At 39.0% G+C, this 20,097-nt stretch overlaps 1 protein-coding gene across 15 annotated transcripts in view; it reads left to right on the top strand.

The window, feature by feature from the left end:
• Window positions 1-20,097, top strand: part of MAP7D2 (MAP7 domain containing 2) — an 81,175-nt gene that overhangs the window by 39,386 nt on the left and 21,692 nt on the right. For 3 of the 15 annotated variants that reach the window (XM_085559413.1, XM_085559447.1, XM_085559439.1), the window contains 6 exons: window positions 5,402-5,479; window positions 8,652-8,815; window positions 15,548-15,662; window positions 16,574-16,672; window positions 18,550-18,660; window positions 19,939-20,061. In XM_085559413.1, coding sequence (XP_085415539.1) covers window positions 5,402-5,479; window positions 8,652-8,815; window positions 15,548-15,662; window positions 16,574-16,672; window positions 18,550-18,660; window positions 19,939-20,061 — 690 coding nt within the window. Of the gene's footprint in view, window positions 1-5,401; window positions 5,480-8,651; window positions 8,816-12,417; window positions 15,363-15,547; window positions 15,728-16,573; window positions 16,673-18,549; window positions 18,661-19,938; window positions 20,062-20,097 lie in introns of those variants that run through there. The other 12 variants (XM_077781636.2, XM_085559430.1, XM_085559473.1 and 9 more) reach the window with 9 other exon arrangements.

Here is a 20,097-nt window from a genome sequence, read left to right as displayed (position 1 = left end):
ATTCAGATATTTATGTCAATATATGTGATCACAAAATGACCTATATATACTCTATGTATAATTTCAAGGTTATTTGGCCAGTATTGTGGAGCAATTTCATCTTAAACTTGAATAAACATACCAGTAGGATACATTTTGCTGCAGTCTTTATGGAAGTATGTTTTACAGCTGAAGTTCTTGATTCAAATGGATAATTTGAAAATCCAAGGTGTGGAGCAGGAGCATAAGGCAGGTGTCCTATTTGTTTAAACAGAGCATGCAGTCCCCAACAGCTTCTCTGTTCTATCTGCCAGGCAACATCTCAGACAATTAGCCTGGGGTTCTGAAATGTCACTGTGTTTGGCAACTGTTTGCCTTTAATGACTTAATCCACTTAACATCTTTATAACAACAAATAGCCATCCTGGTATTTTAATTAGATATAATGGAAAATGCTCCTTTTTAATTTCTGGTTATATTTGAAATCCAGCCTGACAAATATAAAAATAAAATTAAGTATCTGAAACTGGGGAAATTCTGATTCTTTGTATTAAGATTTTCAAATGCAATAGAAAATAGAGAGCTTTTTTAATTAAAGAAAATATAGAATAAGATAATTATCAAAAAGGGACAACAATCCACTAAATCTTACTGAACCTACCTGCAAAGCTCTTGTGGTGTTTGCATGTTGCCTCTACCTGAAAGTCTTTCAGCTAATTAAAATTAATTAAAATTTAGGAAAAGTGCCTTTTGCCAATAGAAAGTGCCATCCAGGTACAGTCACATGCAGCTTTGTAACTATTTTCCCCCTCAAAGTATAGCTAATAGGTAAAAACATGAACATTTCTTCATTCAGAAATACCCAGAGGGAAACAATGAAAGGTGGAAAATGTTTGTTCATTATTGTCTCAAAGAACAGTCCCACAATCCCCAGGGAGGCAAATCAGGTTTTAGGGAGCAAAACATCCATTTTATAGATGAAGATTATGTTATTTGAAGCAACAGAGCTTGCCAGCAGTACAGTGGGTTTAAGTGCAGTGGTGTCGCAGGCTCATCTGGTCCCAGGCAAGGCCACCTACTGGCAGAACTGCATCCAAACTAGGAAATTTCACTAATTCAGCAGCATCAGTGCATATTGTGGAAAAGGTCTAAAAGTGTTGGACAATGTCAGGTAGAATGGACAAAGGTCTAAATGTCTTGAATGTGGTCATGCAGGATGGCCAAAGGTCTCAGTGTGTGGAGTGCTGTTATGTAGAGCTGGTCTCAGATGGCCAGCAAGGTTCTTCTATCAGGATGCCTGACAAGGGCTTCAATATCTGCTGTGTATAAATACAATATCTGCTGTGTATAAATATTTTGTGAAACCAAATTCACAAAGATGGGGATGTGGGTTCAATAACAAAGTGGAAAAAAAGAAAAGTGAATAGAGACCTTACCTGCTGACAATTACTCAGGTGTGAATTTCAGGAGAGGAGATGCCCAAGCAGCCTGTTGGTCCTTTTGAAGTATAGTCTCAGCTTCTGATAACTAATTGTCCTGCTTGGATACTTGTTTTCTCACCAAAAACAGAATATGGATTTCAAAAGATAGAGCTTGCCTTATGTCTCATCAGGAGAGGACAGCCTTCCTCTGTCTTGAGCAACCACCAAGAGGCTTTCACAAACAGGAGCAGAGCAGTGTGTGTGGACATGTTCTGGCACTGTTTCATCAGTCTGAATAGGTTTGCCTTGCCCATAAAAAAAGGTTGAAGCAATGATTAACGTGTTGGGTTTTACTTCTGTGACTATTTATTTTCAAATAACATGGAAGTATTGACGGAATCCTGCAGCATCAGCTGTTCCATTATTGCTGCAAGTCTGCTGCTGACATTGGAACTGGTTTTATGTTATGGTCTTTATCTTTAGAAACGGTCATTGTAACGAAGTCCCAGATGAACAGCTGGCCCTCCTCAATCAAAAAATGAGGCACGATCTCAAGGAATTAGCCCAGTGCCTAAGTGCATGCCTGAGAGAGTGGGGACTATGTGCAAAGGACTTTTGGGGGAGGGCTGGGAGATAGAGTAATAAGTAGAAGCAATTTGTATGTGTGCAGTTCCTGAGAGTAAAATCTTTGATGTTATTGTTTGAGCAATTTCCTTATTCCTCTGCAAGTCTGGGAATAAATGTTTATTAGGGAATTTTCCTCCAGTATCCCTTTGTATTCATTACTCTGGTTGGCAGAACAACCAGCCTGCATTTATTTACATCCTGACTCTTTAAACATGTTGTTAGCTGTTACGTGCCTCTTTAAGTTAGGGATCAGAGGCTTAGCTGTAAGTATGAGGAAGGCTCAGGATAAAGCAGCGTATACAGATTTAACCCGAGGTCAAAGCTCCGTGAGAGCGACTTTGCCGTGGGCTTTGTTATTCATTCAGACCTTCTCCTGCCCTCTGCTGGCAGTTCCCTGTTATCCCGTACACTATTCCCGGGATAGTTACCTGTGCCAGCTCGCTGCTTGCAGTCTGCTTTGCCAAACGGAATGCTTGTCATTAGTGAAATACCTTGCCACAGGTAACTGCTGTGCCCACTGCATTTTTAATGTTATATGAAGATGCATGAAGTACGGTCGTCTTGGACTTTGAAAATCATCTCAATGTACAAGCTTTTACCCAGGGATCGGTTATTCTGTCCTTCAGAACTGTATTTATGTTCTGAAGTAAAGTTTCTGATTTTTGGCAAGCATGCTGATTTGCAAAGCCAAGTTCTTGAGTTAAGAAATGCCAGCATTGAGGATGCCTGTGCTATTTTAATGCTGCTCTTGCCATCTTGTGTTTGATGCATGGATGTATTAGAATACAGTTTTCCTCCACTGCTTTTTTGGTGGGCTGTTTTATTTTCATGTTGGTGTATTACATCTGTCGTGAACAGTAGTTTAATGTATTGGTAGTTTCACCTGTGATGTAGCCAAGTGTGGAGTGCTAGTCTCCAAAAAGCCTTCAGGTACAGTTTTGTCTACTTTTCAGTTTAAGAAAGAAAGAAGCAAGAAGCACTAATAACTTTGAATTTGGTTCAACTCTTATGCACTGAATGAATAAGCAAAGGGATCTAAAAGGAAAAAATGTAATATATATGTAAGAACAGGCAAAATAAAGATTGTACAGACTGTTGCAATTTGGATGCTTTCTCATTTCTTAAATATGTGACATTACAGCCTTGATAATCTTTTAGTATTTTCTGAATTGGGTTGCAATATTCAAATGCTTGAGCAAGCCAGCCTGAAAAATTGTGCATCAGCCCTGGATAGCAATGGGGTTGTGAGCAAGGCTTTTAGATCCACTTTTACCAGGTGTTTGTGAAGCAATCAAAGTAGAGATGAGTTAGTTATAATTTTATTTATAGGCATAATGGGATGCATTTTTGCTGGCAGTTTTATGAGATAGTTGCTGTAAGCCAGAAGAGTGATGAGAATCAGTGCAGGATTTTGTGAACATAGTTCATGGACACAAACTCTCTTGCTGTTCCTCTCCATCCCTCCATTTATCCCCATTCCAGTTTCTGTACTTTAGGTTCCACCTCTCCACCTGAGTTACATCCTTTGCCACAGAAGACCTTAATTTGTGCCTCTGCTTGTTTCTTTCCCTTTCTCCAGCCTCCTTGTTCCCAAGCTCAGTCTTCCATTGTTAGGCTCTTGATCCATTAGAATTTCATGTCCCTCTGCCGCTTCTAGCCTGAGTTGTAGTTTTCATGTTTGTTCAACTTTAAGACCACTGAAAAACTTTCCATTGGAGCTGTAAAATACCTGTGCTGATTCACCTTCTTGGCTACCTATTGCAGGCCCCTTCAAATCAGTTACAAACCTTTGCCATGGTTGCTTTACTGAGCTGCCACCTCTTGTCTCCTTCCTTCTCAAATCTGAAAATAAATGTCAGCCAAGTGAGCAAACAAGTGGACTAGAATGGAAGTAGGATGAGTCTTTGGTAATAAATAAATAAATATGTATTTGACCCACAAATTTAGTTGTAATTAAGCAGCTGGGAGCTATAATCACCTTTTTCCAGGGGCCTGGCTGCCTTCAGGTAGTAGCAGTCTGTGTGTGCTGAGAAGGATTAGAGATGGTCTTCAAAGGTGCTGCTTGGGGAAAAAGCAAGCTGTTACTGTGATGGGGACAGCTGAGACCCTGCCTTTGTCACCAGGGGCCACTGAGGCTGGCTTTCAGCCTTCCTACAGAACTGTGCATTTTAGAGAAAGGTACTTTCTATGCAAGACCCTTGCTCCCACAGACAGGATGCCTTTGGAAAGGAACCTGCAAATGTGACTTTTCAGGAAAGGTAGTTGAGGTTACAGTCTATGTAATTTTTCCATTCATATTTATCTGATAAAATGAGCAAGTGCAGTTCTCATAGCAAAAGGAAGGGGACTTAATTAGAATTCAGTAACTCAGTAGGGAGCCCAGATAATGACTGCAAATGATGTAAACTGTGCTGTGAGACACCATGCCTGTTTGCATTGCAGCACTGCCTAGACCTCAGGAGATCCTGAGAAGAGAGGGAAGGGAGGGCACTGGAGGCCCTGTCAGCTGTTTTAAGAGGATACCATCCCCTGGATGCTCTGTCAATGCACTCTGGTGGCCTTATGCCTGCTGTTGCATAAGGTCCATTTTAGGTCCCTTTGATGCTTGTTCCAGGGCATGCAGGCAGGTGACCCCAAGGCACCTGGTGTGTCACACTCTGCCTTCCTGCCTCCTTAAATTGGGCTTTTTAACTGCTCATGCAGTGCAAAGAACTGGGGTGTCTGGATCCAGGTACAAACATCCTTAGGCAATCTCGTCCCAAACAAGTATCTTACTTTTAGATACCAACTCCAGGAGGAAACAAAGTGTTTCCTGCCTGGGAAAAAGGGTAGGAGGGCTGATGCTTCTGTAGCCTCATCCAGCAGTAATTGCTGGTTGTTGAAGTGCTGAGCAAGCAAGGATACTGGAGGGGGCTGTGGTCAGCCATAAATATAAAGGCTGGGACTCCATGTAGCTGCTTACCGCTTTTCTGAGCTACCTTTTTCTATCTAGCCAAAAATTTTTAAATTAGCTTATTAACTAAGATAAGTGCATGTTAAATTGCATCCTTACCATTTTACTTAAGGAAGTTTCATGTTTTGAAACAAGCACTAACAGCATGCTTGTTTTCTCTGAGAAGAGGAGTCGGGCACTTCCACTGAGGAGCCGTGCTTGGAGTTCAGCAGTAGGTGGGAGACTGTGCTCAAGAGGTACCTGAATCCAGCTCGTTAACCCGCCCGCATACAGGAGCAAAATTGGTTTTGTTATTGGAGTGGTTAAATGTGCTAGTTATGATCTCTTTTTGATGCATTCTTTTCATTTCTTTTGGATCCTTTTTTAGTTTTGCTTAACAGCTTTTTAAGGCTTTTTTTTTTTCCCCTCCCTCTGTCTTCAGCTATTGATGGATTTCTAAAAACTGATGAAAGACAAAGACTGGCAAAGGAAAGAAGAGAGGAAAGGGAGAAATACCTTGGTAAGTTGGCAGGAGGTATATCTATTATTTATATATACTTTTTAATAGGCTTAACTAACATCACATTTTTTGTGTTCTGATTTTTAAATCTTTTTGTTCAGTCTGTTCCTGGTCTTTACCACTTCTTTTAACTTAAATTATAAAAAATAATCTTACTGCATTTCCAGTCAAATATTTAGTATTTTATATTTACAAGTTGACTTTCTTCTTTGATTTGTGTGCCTTTGAATATAGGTTTATGTTCAAGATACTGCTGTTATGATACCAGTTTGTGAAAATTCCAAATAAGCCTTGAATAATACTTAGAATAATATGTAGGATGATTTGATAAAGCAGCCTCAATTTTAGTCTGTTTGGTTTTAGCCACATTGAAATACATAATAGAGTTGTTAAGTACAGCATTAAAGTGTGTACTTTTCTGTAAGTTGTAAAATGGCTAATCTGATAAAAAATATTCTTCAATTCCTGAATAACATAACCAATGACTTCAGATTTTGTTTAAAACAATAATTTATTTTTAATTTATTAATATGACCAGGGAAATGTTGAGAGAATTGCAAAAATAGATATGTAAAAAGTATAAATATATATTTAAGGGAAGAGGGTGTATACACAATTAAAATATACATATATATGTGTGTGTGTATACATATATATATTCACATAAATGAAATTTTCTGTTCAACATTGATTCGCATTTCCTATATCCCTCTGTGTATATAAAGTGTTAAACAGTTAACTTCACTTTTGCTCATTGTAATGACAAGAAAGATCAGTAGCACTATTCCTAGAGATAACCTGACAATACCTAGCAGAAGGAGTTGTCAGTGTTTTATGATTGTATGTAAAATTTAAGATAAGCATATATTTTGGGGAATGTCAACTAAACAAGTATGGGCACCTGTCAAAAGAATCATAGGAAACTACTGTTTTTCTTGCAATAAATAAACAAACTGTTGACCATTTATTTGCAAAGTCTGGGGATTGAGACTGGTGACTTGACATTTTTCATTACCATGGGCTTGGTCAGCATGATTCCTTTTGGTAGTTCTGGTGAAAATGTGCTGCTCTTTGGGACTTAACCTTGCCCGAGCTTCTGTCTATCTGGGACTTACTTCTCTTCCAGGTATGCTCAGTGTAGGCTATCTCTTCTTTCCTCCTGATTATCCCTTCTTTTCTGGTTCCCAAGGAAGTGATATAATTATTAGATTGGAAAGGACTTGGAATAGAAGAGATGAAAAGGAAACGGAAACCTGGAGATTTTGGCCCAGGGGATTTGGAAGGTGGTGTCTGCAATTTTCTCCCAGACATCATATATGGCTCCTGAAAGCATATTTCTTAAGACCATTTCTGTAATGGGGAGTTTGGATTTTGGTCACACTTTGATTGTGAGAATTTTCTTTTAGAAGTTCAGAAAAAAGCAGCATGTTCCCCCAAGGGTCAGATCTTTAAGGAGTCGGCAGATACTGTATAGCAATAGGAAGTAACTTTTTCACCTGAGCCAAAACTCATTAATCAGTGGTTTAGCATCCTGAAATTAAGCAACAAGAATTTTATGTGTGTCCATGATGACAGAATTGTTTACTTCTCTGTCCAGAATCAGTCCCAGGTTTCACCTATTTACTCAGAAGGTAATCTTAGCACAATCTTTGGACACCTCACTTTATTTTTGGTTTTTATGAACTTCAGCATGCTTTGTCACCTGCTCTACCTGATGTGGCTAGCAGTTGGAATAATTAATGCCTGGTCACTTGTTATCCACTGTCTCCGAGGTAACTTTGTTGACAAGTCTGAACTTAATGCATTCAATCCAGGTTCACTGCATCACTGACACTCCCCTCATACTACCCTGTCTGTGTTGGGAGGATTAGTAGATTTTCATAGGACAAAAGGGGAAGACAACATCAACTGTATTTCTAAAAAGAATAAGCCAGAAGGTGTTCTGGAAAGCAGGCTGGATTTGAGGAGGTATTGTAGAAGGTTTCTGTATTCAAGGGAAAGAAATTGAATGTTGGAAAAGGATCTGGTGTTGGGAAGACTCTGGCTTTAACCCAGGGGAGTGAGGATGGAGTGGGGCTAAGAGGGACAGAAAGTCACAGGTGTGGTTAAAGACCCTGGGGACAGGAACTGAGGGGAAAAGGCTGATCTGAGAAGAGGCATTTGGAATGACTGGGCAAGATCCTAGGAACACTGGGAAGATAATATAGGAGAGTTAGAAGGATGATGGTGTGCTGCACAAGGAAACAGGAACTGAAGAAACAAAGGCATAATTGAGCAGAGGCATAAGTGAGCAGGAAGAAGGACTAGCTCTTGTATTAACAGTGTTAATTCTGGCATTTTTTGATTTCAAGCTTTAGCCTAGCAATATTCTTTGATATTGGCTAGATGTGTGTTGTTATGTGACACTACAGGCTTGTGTGTATATAGGCATGCTTACAGAACTCCTCTGTTGCCTTTTTATGGAATACATGTGCATGGGAAATGGATTTTTCCTCTCAATTTGCCACGTTAATTCCTGCTACTTGTTCTCATATGTACACCTGAAGCAACAGTCCAGTATGTATTGTTGCAGTCCGAGTTTCTGAAACATCAGGGTAATGTCCCATGAAGATTATTGCTCTAGTAGGAATAAACAGCTGGGCAAAACCTCAGTACAGAAGTAATTTTTTTTTTATGTGAAGAGGCAGAAGTGGGTAAAGATGTAGCACCAAATCAGGAGCTGAAAGATGTATTTTCAAAACTCCATAGAAAACACAGAATATGTTGTTTACGAGTGTCTGTTTTAAAGGCAGCTCCATAACAAGAAGCACACTTCTAAAGAAGTCCCAAAGGCTTTTGCTTCTACATATAGAGCTGATTTCCTGTCTAAAAAAATAATTTGGCTTTATGCTTCAAAGGGACTTGATACATTAAAAACATTTGCTAAACTGTTTTGTACACTGGGGTACAAACTAGCACCTTGTGTACAAGGGCTTCCCTATTTATTTATTGAGCAAGTTGCTTAGATTAACTAATAATTTCTGTACTTCTGTGCACTATATTTTTAATCTCAACTGACTAAAATCATGTATACTTGTATTTGTTGTTTTGCACTATTGTTTCATGTAACCAAATAATTTTAAAATGGAAGAAAATTTGCATGATGTGAAATGCACCCTTTTCTCTGCATAAGCTGCTAGGGAGCAGCAGATACTGGAGAAGGAGAGAAGAGCAAAACTTCAGTATGAAAAGCAAATGGAGGAGCGATGGAGAAGACTGGAGGAGCAGAGGCAGAGAGAGGAGCAGAAGAGAGCAGCTGTTGAAGAGAAGCGGAGACAAAAGCTCAAAGAGGAGGAGGTGAGGTCTGCTGGGAGATGTATGGCAGCGCTGAACATGGCTGAATATTGACACGCATTAAACCATGGGGGGTGGGAGCAGGACTGGAGACATGTGAGCAATTACTGCAGGAGCTGCAAAGCACATCACCAGAGCTGTAAGTAGTCTACCACTGTACATCAAAAACAGTTTCCAAAACAATTTTTCAAAATTTTTGTCTGATCTCCTGGAATAGTCATCTACTATTGCTAACATATCTGGGACTCTGATTGTCAAATATAAAGCACCAGCTTTTTGGAAGGAAGTCTTTAAAGATGAGTGTTTCCAAAAAGGGAAAGATTCTTCTTGTTGTTCTGTTTACTGTCCACGAAAAAGAAATAATGTGTTGTTCCATTTTTCCTCAGTGACAGAAACTCAGAAATTTGTACTTAAAGCAGTGAAGAATCTAGGCTGTTTTTAAATTCTAACATAAAACAGAAACAGATATTTTTAAGCATCTTCATGCCCTTCATCTATTTTGTGCTCCCTGCTGAGATCACTTAAGGTTCTTTTTTTTGCTCTAGTGAGTCCAATTTCTGGTACAGCTCTCTGAATGCAGGATGTGTGTGTATATCTCTGCATGACATTATATGGAGAACACCAGCACTGCTACCCGCAACTGATAAAGAATTAATGATTTTTGGAAAAGGAGGCAGTGATTAAAAAAATAAAAAAAGCCAAAAGAAAATATTTCCTCAATTCCTGCATTAAAAAAAAAAAAGCTTTAGAAATCCATAGTTCTTAGCCTCCATTTTTCTGCCCTGTCCTTTCATCAGAATAACTTTGCAAAACAGGTAAAACACTTTTGCATGATTTCACAATAACATACAGTTGTTCACTGAATTTTTTGTTTGATTTTTCACTTTACTTGAAGAAAAGATTGTATCCTGTCATTTCTCGTTCAACTTTAACATTCTCATTGTGGCTTCTATGTAATGGCAGAGAATTAATTTAAAAATATTTTATGTGTTTTCTTTCAAATTCTTTGAAGAAAAATGGGAAAAAGCAGAAACAAAGGGTAGGAGATCCCTCTATTGTGGTAACAGCATTGAAGTCCTGTGCTCCTTCTCCAGCATTTCCTGCTGTAATAACCTTTTGCAGCTAAGAAAATCGATTCCCTTTGTGAGGGTTGTAAGGGGAAGGGGCAAGTTACAAAAACATCCAAAACCCTGCCCTCAAAATTTTCAGCAGAGCAGGACAGAAGGGCGGAGAGGTGTAGGAAGAGCAAGTATCCACCAGCTTTCCCTGCATTTGTGGTTTGCCTTCGCAGAAGAAATGAGAGCAGAGTTGTTGGATGTAAAGGGCAGTGACAGGTCAGACCCAAGGTGTCTGTTCAGCAGGGGCCGATCCCATCTCCTGCAGTGGCCTCCTGCACTTCCCCAGAGGTGGGCATGAGAGGCTGAGCATACTGTGATGCTCTTCCCAAGCTCCAGCAGGCCTGTTCCAGCTCCCCAAGACACTGCACGTGTGAGGATGCTTGCTTATTTGGGGATGGATTAAACCTGTGAGAGGAAAAAGTCCAGGAGCCTCAAAGGAAAAGAGGGTGCACAGGGGAATAATCTGGAGAACAGGGGAGAGTGAGAGAAGGAAAGTGGGAATAGGAGGCATCATCACCTCCTAGCTTCCCTTCATACTTTCTTTTTCCTCATTTCTCAAATTCTGTTTGAATTCTACTAAAGGGTCTGCCAGTTCAGCCTCACCTTCCCTTGTTCTTGTGATGAACCCCTCAACCTCTGTGTGCATAATAACAGTGGAGGTCTGAGTAAGGATGGTGATGAATTTGCAGCTCCCTGGGCGTTGCAAGTTACTCACGGCTTGTGAGTAATTTTGGCCATTTAAGGCTGTCTTTACTGGAAAAGCTTTGAACCACCTGGGGTATGAGGGTGTATGTGCTCCTGCCAGTAAGCCAGTATATTGTGGCATCTTCTCAGTGTTTCTCCTTTCAACACCAGTTAACACTGGCTGGGTACTGGAGTACCCACTTTACTTGCTCATCAAGTGTCTGAAATGACAATTAGAGAGATTTTCTTCCTTGCTCTCTGCCTTACTGGTTGTCCTTTATAGTTTTCCTGAATTAATTTTCCTTGTTTTTTAAACAGAGCAGAAAGTAGTGCACATTTATGGTAGGAAGAGGTCATGTAAATCTCTGTGTACAAACTATTGTTGTTGCCTCTCAAAGAGTCTGAGAGGAATAGATCTTAACAAACTGGTGGGGATTTGTTTGCTCCTATATCAGAGCATCCTGTGCTTGACTGTTTTGCTTGCAAAGGACTTCTTAAAGAAGTGGCTAACATTTGATTTATTTTGCTTAGTTTTCCCCCTCAACAGTGCCACATAAGGGATGGTGTTTTTTAGGTCTCTCTTGGTAGAAATCAAGGTACTCTGTCAGAGTTCTTTGGGGCAGTTGGAGATTGTTGCAGAGCACAGTGAAAGTGTCAGATTCTTCAGAAGGGGCAGTTGGAGATTGTTGCAGAGCACAGTGAAAGTGTCAGATTCTTCAGAAGGAACTGAATAAATAATGTTTAGAAATTATTCTGTCTATATTGACTGCATCTTCCTTATCTACAGAGGTATTCAGTATCACTGCCCTTCTCTTTGGATTACTTTTAAAGCTGTGCACTACTTTTAGTAAAAGCAGCCTTGAATAAAGCACTGTGTTGTTCTACAGAAGTGATTTAAAAGTTTATCTTAACAGGGATCTGGACAAAAGTAACTTTCTCAGTTAAAGTAATTCTTTTCCCTTTCCTGTCTTGAACTTCCATGTAACTTGGAAATACCTTGTAAATAGATGTCTAGCTGTACACAGGTTATTGGGAAGAGATTGTTTTGGTGCATGTGCACTATTTGTTACATATGTAAAAAGAATGTGCTTAGACACAAAAGAGTGAAAAACTCTCAAGATGTTGTAGCTGTAATTACTTCCTGTACTCCACTCCAAAGATTAAGCCAACTGATAATCTCAGGAAACAGTGAGCTACTTACATACAGTACTGTGTATAAAGTGAGGAGGAAGAGATGGTTTGGGGCTCTTTCAGATGTTTGTCTTGCAGATATAAGGAGATTGGTTTATAATTATTTGCATAAATTATTTTGAGTCATAATACTTGAAACATTATTTTTCCTTGTCACATCTGTGTTATATTTTACAAAAAAAAAGGAAAGAACTTATTTTTGAGAAACCAAGTAATTCGACTGAGTTTTGAGGAGCGGGGTTTTGTTTGCTTTTAATTCAGACAGTACAAGTGCTTATTCTATTGCTCAGGCTGAGGAAAACTTGCATGAGTAACTAGATTTTGGAAAGTAATGTATATTTTAGATGTTAGCAGTAGATGTCTCTCTCTTGTGATTTTATTCATTCTTAGTTTAACCTACATGCAGTGCTTGTGCATTGTGAAAATTCAGTATATCTTGAGAGCAGACATTGTTTCCTCTATCTGTAGCTGTTAGAGTTCCCAAATGAGATCACATAGTCTGGTATGTTTTCAAGAAGGTGCTTTGCCTATAACATAAACTGGAAGGGTTTTCTGCATTGTTTGCTGATGAAGGAAAGCTTTGTCTTGTGGTTTAATTTTCATCATGGAACAAATTATTAATGTAGGAGTTGTTTATGCTATGCTTGCTTATGTCTTATTATTTTCTTTGGCTTCTTAGTTTTGTGCCAAGTTAAAATGTTTTTAATAACTATGCTTTCTTTGTGAAAAGCAGCCTTTGTATTGTTCTTTATCTAACCTATATCTGCAGAGGTTTTTGAGTTTTGATAATTATATTCTATAGTGCTCTAATGAAAGGCTCTTTGCAAATGAAAATGAATGATCGTCTCCAAATAATGTATCTGAAGATTTCAGCCTCAGATTGTAGGTAGCATGGGCTTTCAAATGTGTATGAAATGTCATTTAATTTCTTTAATCTATTTCAGCATGGATTTTATTCTTGAAACAATACTTTGATAGTAGTTGTAAGTGTATTCTGTGGTTTGCAAACTATAGAATATTGCTTACTCCAAGCATTGTTAAAAAGCCCCAAACAAGACAGCAAACAGAAATAATTGAAACATGACTGCTTTAATTTTTTTTTTTTATTAATGAATAGCAATATTCATTAGAAATGGAAAAAACAGGTTCTATGTAAGAGTATGCTTTAATGAGAAAGAAATGGGAGGGTGCTTTTCCTTGGTAAAGGGTGTGGGTAGAAAGATAGATTAAGGCAAGTTGCATAGTAGAAGAAAGTGGTGAAAAGAGGCACACTGCAGAGAGGAACTGGTGATGAAATATGTGAGGTTTGGAAAGACTAAGAAAAGGGGCTCAAACAGAATTAAGTTAGAGATGTGGGGAGCTCAAAGTAAAAAAGCACAAATTTGTAATGCAAAGCCTGCACATCCAGGATTTAAATGTGAAGCTTGTATCATCAGGTAGTAAGAGAAGAAAGAAAACCTGTAGCAAACTAAAGCGGAGAGGACTGACCGCAGAGTCCAGAAAGTGGAAAAAGATTTGTTTCTTTTTCACAGGCAGGGTGTGTGTAAGAACCGAATGGGGTGTTCAGAGCTGTGGGGGGTTTCTGTGCTCTTGCAGAAGAGGCTGTGCTTGAGCCTTGTGATGCTTCCTTCATTTGCTCTGTAGGGAGAAGGGAAGAGGCTGAGCTCTCATTTTCATGCCTGCCTGGACACTGATGGCACTGAGTAGCAGAGGAGGGGGATGAAGGGGGGGAGGGGGCAGGGAAGCAGCTGCTTGCTCTCAGTGGTCTTTGAATGATGTTACCTGACAGACTGTGGGCTCACAACACGGCTGAAAGATCATTTTCCTGGAGACAGCAGCAGAAATTGTAACAGCAGGGTGGGTCACCTGGCCAAAAGGTAAGAGACAGGAGAGCTGGGGATGATAGAGGGTGCAAGAATTTCCTTTTTTTCATTCTTTGTATAGAGGGTGACAGAATATTTTATAGCACAAGTGATTTGTAATAAAATTAGAAAAGAGCTTAAAGATTTTGTGATACAATTAAAGAGAGCTTGATGTTGATACTGATGGATAACTGGTAGCAGGGTTTGATGAGGTGGAAAAAATGAACTCAGAAATAAATTACTGCAAGTCATGGTAGTAGAAGGGATTCTTCAAAGATATGGAAGAGGCAAAAGTATATTGTAGATAACCAAAATATGATGAGGGGACATCTGGCAATGTAAAAAGTCAATCAGAGTCAGAAACCCAGGAAGGTAAGAGAAAGTTTACAGGTACATGTATAAAAGTATGGAGACAACTGGATTGTAAGGGTCTGATGTGCTTAAGGAGTTCCATCAGAGACAACTGGCTCACCACCAGTACAGAGCCTGAAGGAAACACACTTAGACAAAGACTGAATGTTTTTGGTAAAATAGCTCAGGAAAGCCAGACTGAAGGCATTAATCAGTGAGAGAAAGTAATTTGGTCAAGAGATATATGAAGGGTTTTCCACACAATTTATCTGAGCTGCCAAAAGATATTGGAGATAGGGCAGGGGATTGATAAAAATCAAAATGGGTATGATGTAATCACAGAAGCCTGCAGGATCCAGTTTGAAGTAGATGAGAGTAGGAGTTTTATACTAGGCCAAAAGAACATAGCAAATGTAATAAGGAATAACACCAAAAATACTAATAGGATCAAAGGGCTAAAACTCCCTGGGCTGGAGCTGGAGACAGCAAGAGTAGACTTATCTTTCACAGTAGGGGTTGGGCTGCTGAAATGTGAGGGTGAGGAGGCTGTCAGATGCCAGTGAGGTACTGAGAGGAGGGAAGGAAGAAGCTGTTAGATGATGAAATTGTGGGAGGGGGAGAACCACATTTTATCTGCTTGAAAGGAGGAAAAGAAAAAGTGCAGGGATCATTGCCACAACAATAAATCATTGAGAAAGTAGCAGAGGGAGGAGGTGGGAATGAAACTCAGTGAAGGTCGTTGAGAGTCAAGAGGTGATGGAAAAGGAATAAAGTGACCAAACTTAGCTGTAAGTTAAAGGTAGAGCAAGATTTGGGGAGATAAAAAATTAATTTTATTCTTCCCATTTAAAATCCTAACTTGTGGAGAAGAACATGGGGGTGGCAGGGGGAAAAAAAGTAAATCTTGGAGCAGTATGAGGTAGGCATGCTAAAATAAAATACATAGAGAAGGAAAAAAACCCAGAAGATCTCAAATGCCTCGATTTAAGGAACATAAAAGAAGAAAGGAGGGAGTTTTGGTAAAAATAAATAAATAAGTAGGGCATCCTGCAAAGTAACCTACTTTGAGTTTGAAGCGATCATTTATCTGAGTGACTAGGTGGAGCCACTGGCATTGCAGCAATTTAACTGTGCTCAGAAAGGGATGGGAAAAAATCTGATGTCTGCATAGACAAGAAGGAGTTAATGCTTGTCGAGCATTATTCTTATACAAATTAAGTCCAGAGCACAGCAGCAGCCTCACCAGCAGGAGCAGATGCTAGGCAGTGATGCAACCTGTGTTATTTACTTAGGCCTCTGTAGTGACCTCAGTGGCTTGCAGACAAAGGATACTTGTATCTGGAGGTAGGTAGCATGCTGATACCTTCTTTATTCAGTTCTTTTTCTTTCATTGTGAGCAAGCTCCTCTAAGCATCTTGTGTGGAGCAACAGGGGGACTGTGTATTTTTAGCCTGGTTCCAGAAGGCGGGGGAAGAAGCCCCCAGAGAACTGACTGGGATTTGTGTCTGGGTTTGTACCAAAATTACCAGGAACGTTTAGAAGCCATGATGCGCCGGTCCCTCGAACGCAGCCAGCAGCTGGAGCAGAAACAGAAGCGATGGTCGTGGGGAGGAGCACTGGCTGCAGGCTCAGGAGGCAGAGATGGTAAGTGAAGCAGGCTGCCTGCATTGCAGATCTGGAAGTGCAAAATGCATGAGATTGTGGAGATAGTAAGTATGATGGGTTTATAGTCAGGGTGGTACCGCAGGGGCTACTGCCTTGGGGCGTGAATAAGTACTTGCTTGCCGGGCTTCCTCTCCCTAATACCTTCTGTGGAGACAGGTTCCTCTGAAGTTTAGGAATGTAGATAATTCTAGCAGAGTAACCAGAATCAGTTTGGGAGATGCTAAATGCTAAAATTAGAATTGATGCACTGTCTCCCTTAATAGCTTCTTCCACATTGTCTTCCCATGCACACAGTTAGCAAATTTAATATTCACTAAACGACTGAGTGCTGTCTAAGGCTTGAAAAAGATGTTCTGTTTTTGTTTGGTATTTCTAAATCCTGATGGGAATTTCTAGATGACTATGCAGCATGTGAAGTTTAAAATAGTTTGAGTTTTTTCCCCACGTACATTCTGTTACTGCTATTTTTGCTTTGGCTTCAGAGGAAATTCTTTTTATTACATAATGAGTCATGTGCTGCTTTTATATTTCAGAAAGATGCATGTTTTCTCTTTTAAATCATATAATTTATTTGAATTTTTCAAGTTTGAATAAACTGATGTTATAGGGAAAAACATCCATGTTTGGGTGTTGATGAAATATAACAATTGCTCTCTTTTAAATAGTGTATAAGTATACTTAACTTTAAAAAGACAAACTGTTTCATGTCATAGTTTTCATGATATGTCATTTTAAAAAGCCAGGGAATTATATATATAATAATGAAGTCTCTTATACTTTGAGAAAGAAACCAGTTTTCTTTGTGATGCAGTTTGTGCTTAATTCCAGCTCCCCCAACTTATTCAGTAATTTCTTTCACCTCTCTTTGCTCTGATTTCTCTGCTGTGTAGGTGAATCAGAAAATACCCCACCCCCTGTTCTAGGTTTAGCTGCCAACACCCTTCCTCCAGACCCTGTGACCTCCACTGCTCCTGCTGATTCCTTCAATGGTATTTCAGAGAATCACAGTACCATCATGTCTTGTTTATAACTGTTCTAATCACTGTAATCCATCCACTGATCTTGTTCTTCTTAACCACTGTTTTCTTATCATTTCAGCCTGATACTTTACAGCATTACCCTTAGTGATGTAGACCAGTGTCTTTTAATTTCCTTTTAATTTGCCATGGTGGAGCAGTGCATGCCTCACATTCCAGCACAGTAGAGGCATTTCATGGTTTTCTCAGTAACTGTAGATTTCTCCTGCTCAGATTCTCATCTTTGTTAATTCTGCAGGTGCTCTGTGTGTGTGTGTGTGTAATTACACATACTTGATAGTTCTAATGGATGTGCACAGGTGCTGTTGAGAAAATTTGCAGTTGCACAGTAAGAAAATGTGTTATGAAGACCAAAAAAAGGCCCTCTTTTTCCATCTTAAGGGCCTTCTCCTGCAATATTTTGAAAACAAGGGAATTTGATGCAAACAGCCATGTTATGTTTTCAGCTTCCTAGAATGAAGTTTGACCAAGCTGGTATTTGTAAAAAATTCAAGTGGTTGACTTTGTTTAAGCAACCATGTTTTCAATTGTTCAGGTTTGGTTTTAATGGTTTTTTTTTGTGGGGTTTGTGTTTTATTTTTTTAATTGTTATTCCCATAAAAGGGCTCTGAAGTAGATGAGTTGTCCAAAATTACAAGTGGATTGCATATAGGATTTCAAATTGAAAATGTGATTTGATTTGATTGCAAATGTACTTGGCATTTTGAAAAGAATACACAGCCTGTGCTTTTGAGAAGTAGGTTCTTTCTCTCCCCCAAAGGAGGAGTCAAGCTTGGCTATTACTCCTGCAGAATTCACAGTAAATATTGTTCTGTCTATGATCTCACAGAACTATTACTTCTGTGCAAACGGATTCAATTTTTTTACTGATTGTTGTTCATGTGCAAAGGTATTTGCCTGTGCAACTGATGTTTTGCAGCATACCAGCATTATATCTGTTTTTTTTTAAAAAAGGAAATGTAGTGAATTGCATTGTTTACTGTAGTAGATGGAGGCAAATTTTGGAAACCCCACTAAGGCAGTGATTTGATGGACATAACAGGGAATGCAGTGACTTAGGAGGTGTGGAATTAGGGTCTCATACATGTCTCTAGCTGAAAATATTTTTGGTTTTGAAAGAAATAAAATTCAAATGTAGGGGACGAAGCATCTGTGCTTTTAGCTTCTGAGTATCATACAGTGATCATCAGGTACTAGTAATCTGTACTAATACTTGAGTAAAATTCCTCTTTCATTCAGTTGAATATAAATCCTAAGGTAGAAAATGGATATTATGCTCAAGCAGATTTTATCAAATAGTGTTTCAGAAGAAAAATATAACAAAAAAAACTGTCCCTTTTTTTTAGTTCTTCTCAAGCACAAAATGTTAAAGCCAAATGGCTAATGCCAGCTCAGTCATTAAAACAATGAGGTCTTATATAGAAGCACAAATGTTGGTTATATAATTTTCTTATTAGAGTAATGTCTGATGTGAAATTCAACTCTTCCAGACTGAAGGTAGAAGGGAGGGGGAATGAAGATGAGTTCAGAGTTGCTGTGTGGGGTTTGTTTTCTTTGGACAACTTTATGCTTGTGCTGATATATAATTATTTATCAGTGTCAGTATAAAAAATAGGCTGTTGTGAAACTGCACAATTCACAAGCAGAAAAGTTGCATGCCAAAGCATGTGTCATAGAGTGCTGGTCCTCAGTGGTCAGAAAGAGCTCATCTCGTGCCAATTCAGTGTTGTGATCAGTGCAAGGGCCACGAGTACAGATGCAAGGTTAATTTTTTGAGTTTATCAACACTGTGGTGTGAATACAAATATCTTCAATGCGTTTCTCTGCAGCATGTGACAAACTTTCAGCTTCTACAATGAATCTGCCAAAGCAAATGGAGTCGCCGATCAGTAAACGCCTCTCATCCTCCACAGTGGCCATAACGCATTCCCCCGACAGAGGCAAGTGAACGTGCTGGTCTCCTGCCAGCATAAACTCTCCTTCTGCTTAAAGCACTTCTGGTCCATAGAGCTCTGGGGTTTGTTTATGTCTGTTATTCAAAGGAACTCAAACATCTGAGAGATTCTTTATTAATAACATGGTACTGCAGCCTGTCCCAAGGCTGTGCTGCCATGCTGGAGATCATAGTCCAGCAACAAATGCTATGAGCTTTTTACTGATCCTTTTCCAAATTTTGATACTCCAGCAAACTGGGTTATAAGTACAGGCTGTGACTGCAGCAATTTCCTATAACTGTACTGCTTGTGGCCTTCTATCAAAATAAGGAAAAAGAAGCAAAGCAAAGGTGTGGCCTGGCAGTAGATATAGGATGTTCCATATGTAGGCATACGTCTCATGAGCCACCTGGGAGACTTCAATCTGGTGACCAGAGTTGTAGAGCCTGTTGATTTCTTACGAAACTCTGATCCTCAAGTGGCTCCACAAAAGATGATCATCTTGTAGGATTAGTGGTTGCTAAACACTATAAAGAGGACTGAAGAGTTTATCTCACTGTGAACTCTTTGAATTTTTTTAGGTTTATTTTGTGTTTGCTTATTTCTTTCTATCCCCTTTAAGTCTAATGGGAAAAATATATTTACTGAAATAAATTATGAAGGCTTGTTTCTGGAATGAAAAAGAGAAGGTAAATTTATTTTAATTTTTGAATTGCTTAAGCTAATCAGAAGCTTTGAGGTTATTATGACAGATGGCTATATATACATGTCATAGGAACACCTATAAATATGTCTTATATAGTTGACACATTTATGGAGTAGGAAGTAATGCAGGCATATTGTGTAAATAAGACTTACATAACATGGTGAGATGGCAGATTTCAAATGCAGTCCCAGCATGGGTGGCACATTAGTGAGCAGCTGCTCTGATCTACCAAGTGTTTTACCTTTCCTGCTGGGGAAGAAGACAAACTTTTTTTGTGCTGAGTCATGAAAGCAACCATTTTGTAGAATGGAACATGCCTCTAAGTAAAAACAAAATACAACATGATCTTAACCTTAATGTGTGTAATGTATAAGTGGGAAACTTAAAACAGTGGAGAAATGATAAGGTTTTTTTCAGAGGGAATGAAAATTATCTTCAAGTATTTTAAATCTCAGAAAGTTCAAGAATTTTTTGTCATTTCATTTAATCATTTCATCATTTTGTTTCAGTTATTTTAATGTAACATTGTTTTATTTATTTACATTTTAAATCTTATTTTATTTGCTCCCATCCTTCAGCTCACCGCATGCATCTTAGTCCAGTGGAAAATTTTATTGTTTCTCGACTGCTGACTCCCACACAGTCATCTTTAGCCAGAAGCAGAAGTACATTAATGCTTTCTGAGCAGTACAATACTCCAGGTAAAAATGTGACTTCCTCACTTTGAAACCACTGAG

The sequence above is a fragment of the Lonchura striata genome, chromosome 1 (assembly GCF_050655825.1).
Source record: "Lonchura striata isolate lonStrDom1 chromosome 1, ASM5065582v1, whole genome shotgun sequence".
Classification (NCBI taxonomy): Eukaryota; Metazoa; Chordata; class Aves; order Passeriformes; family Estrildidae; genus Lonchura; species Lonchura striata.
The sequence above is the reverse complement of the archived record's forward strand: the minus strand, read 5'-3'. Positions and strand labels throughout refer to the sequence as shown.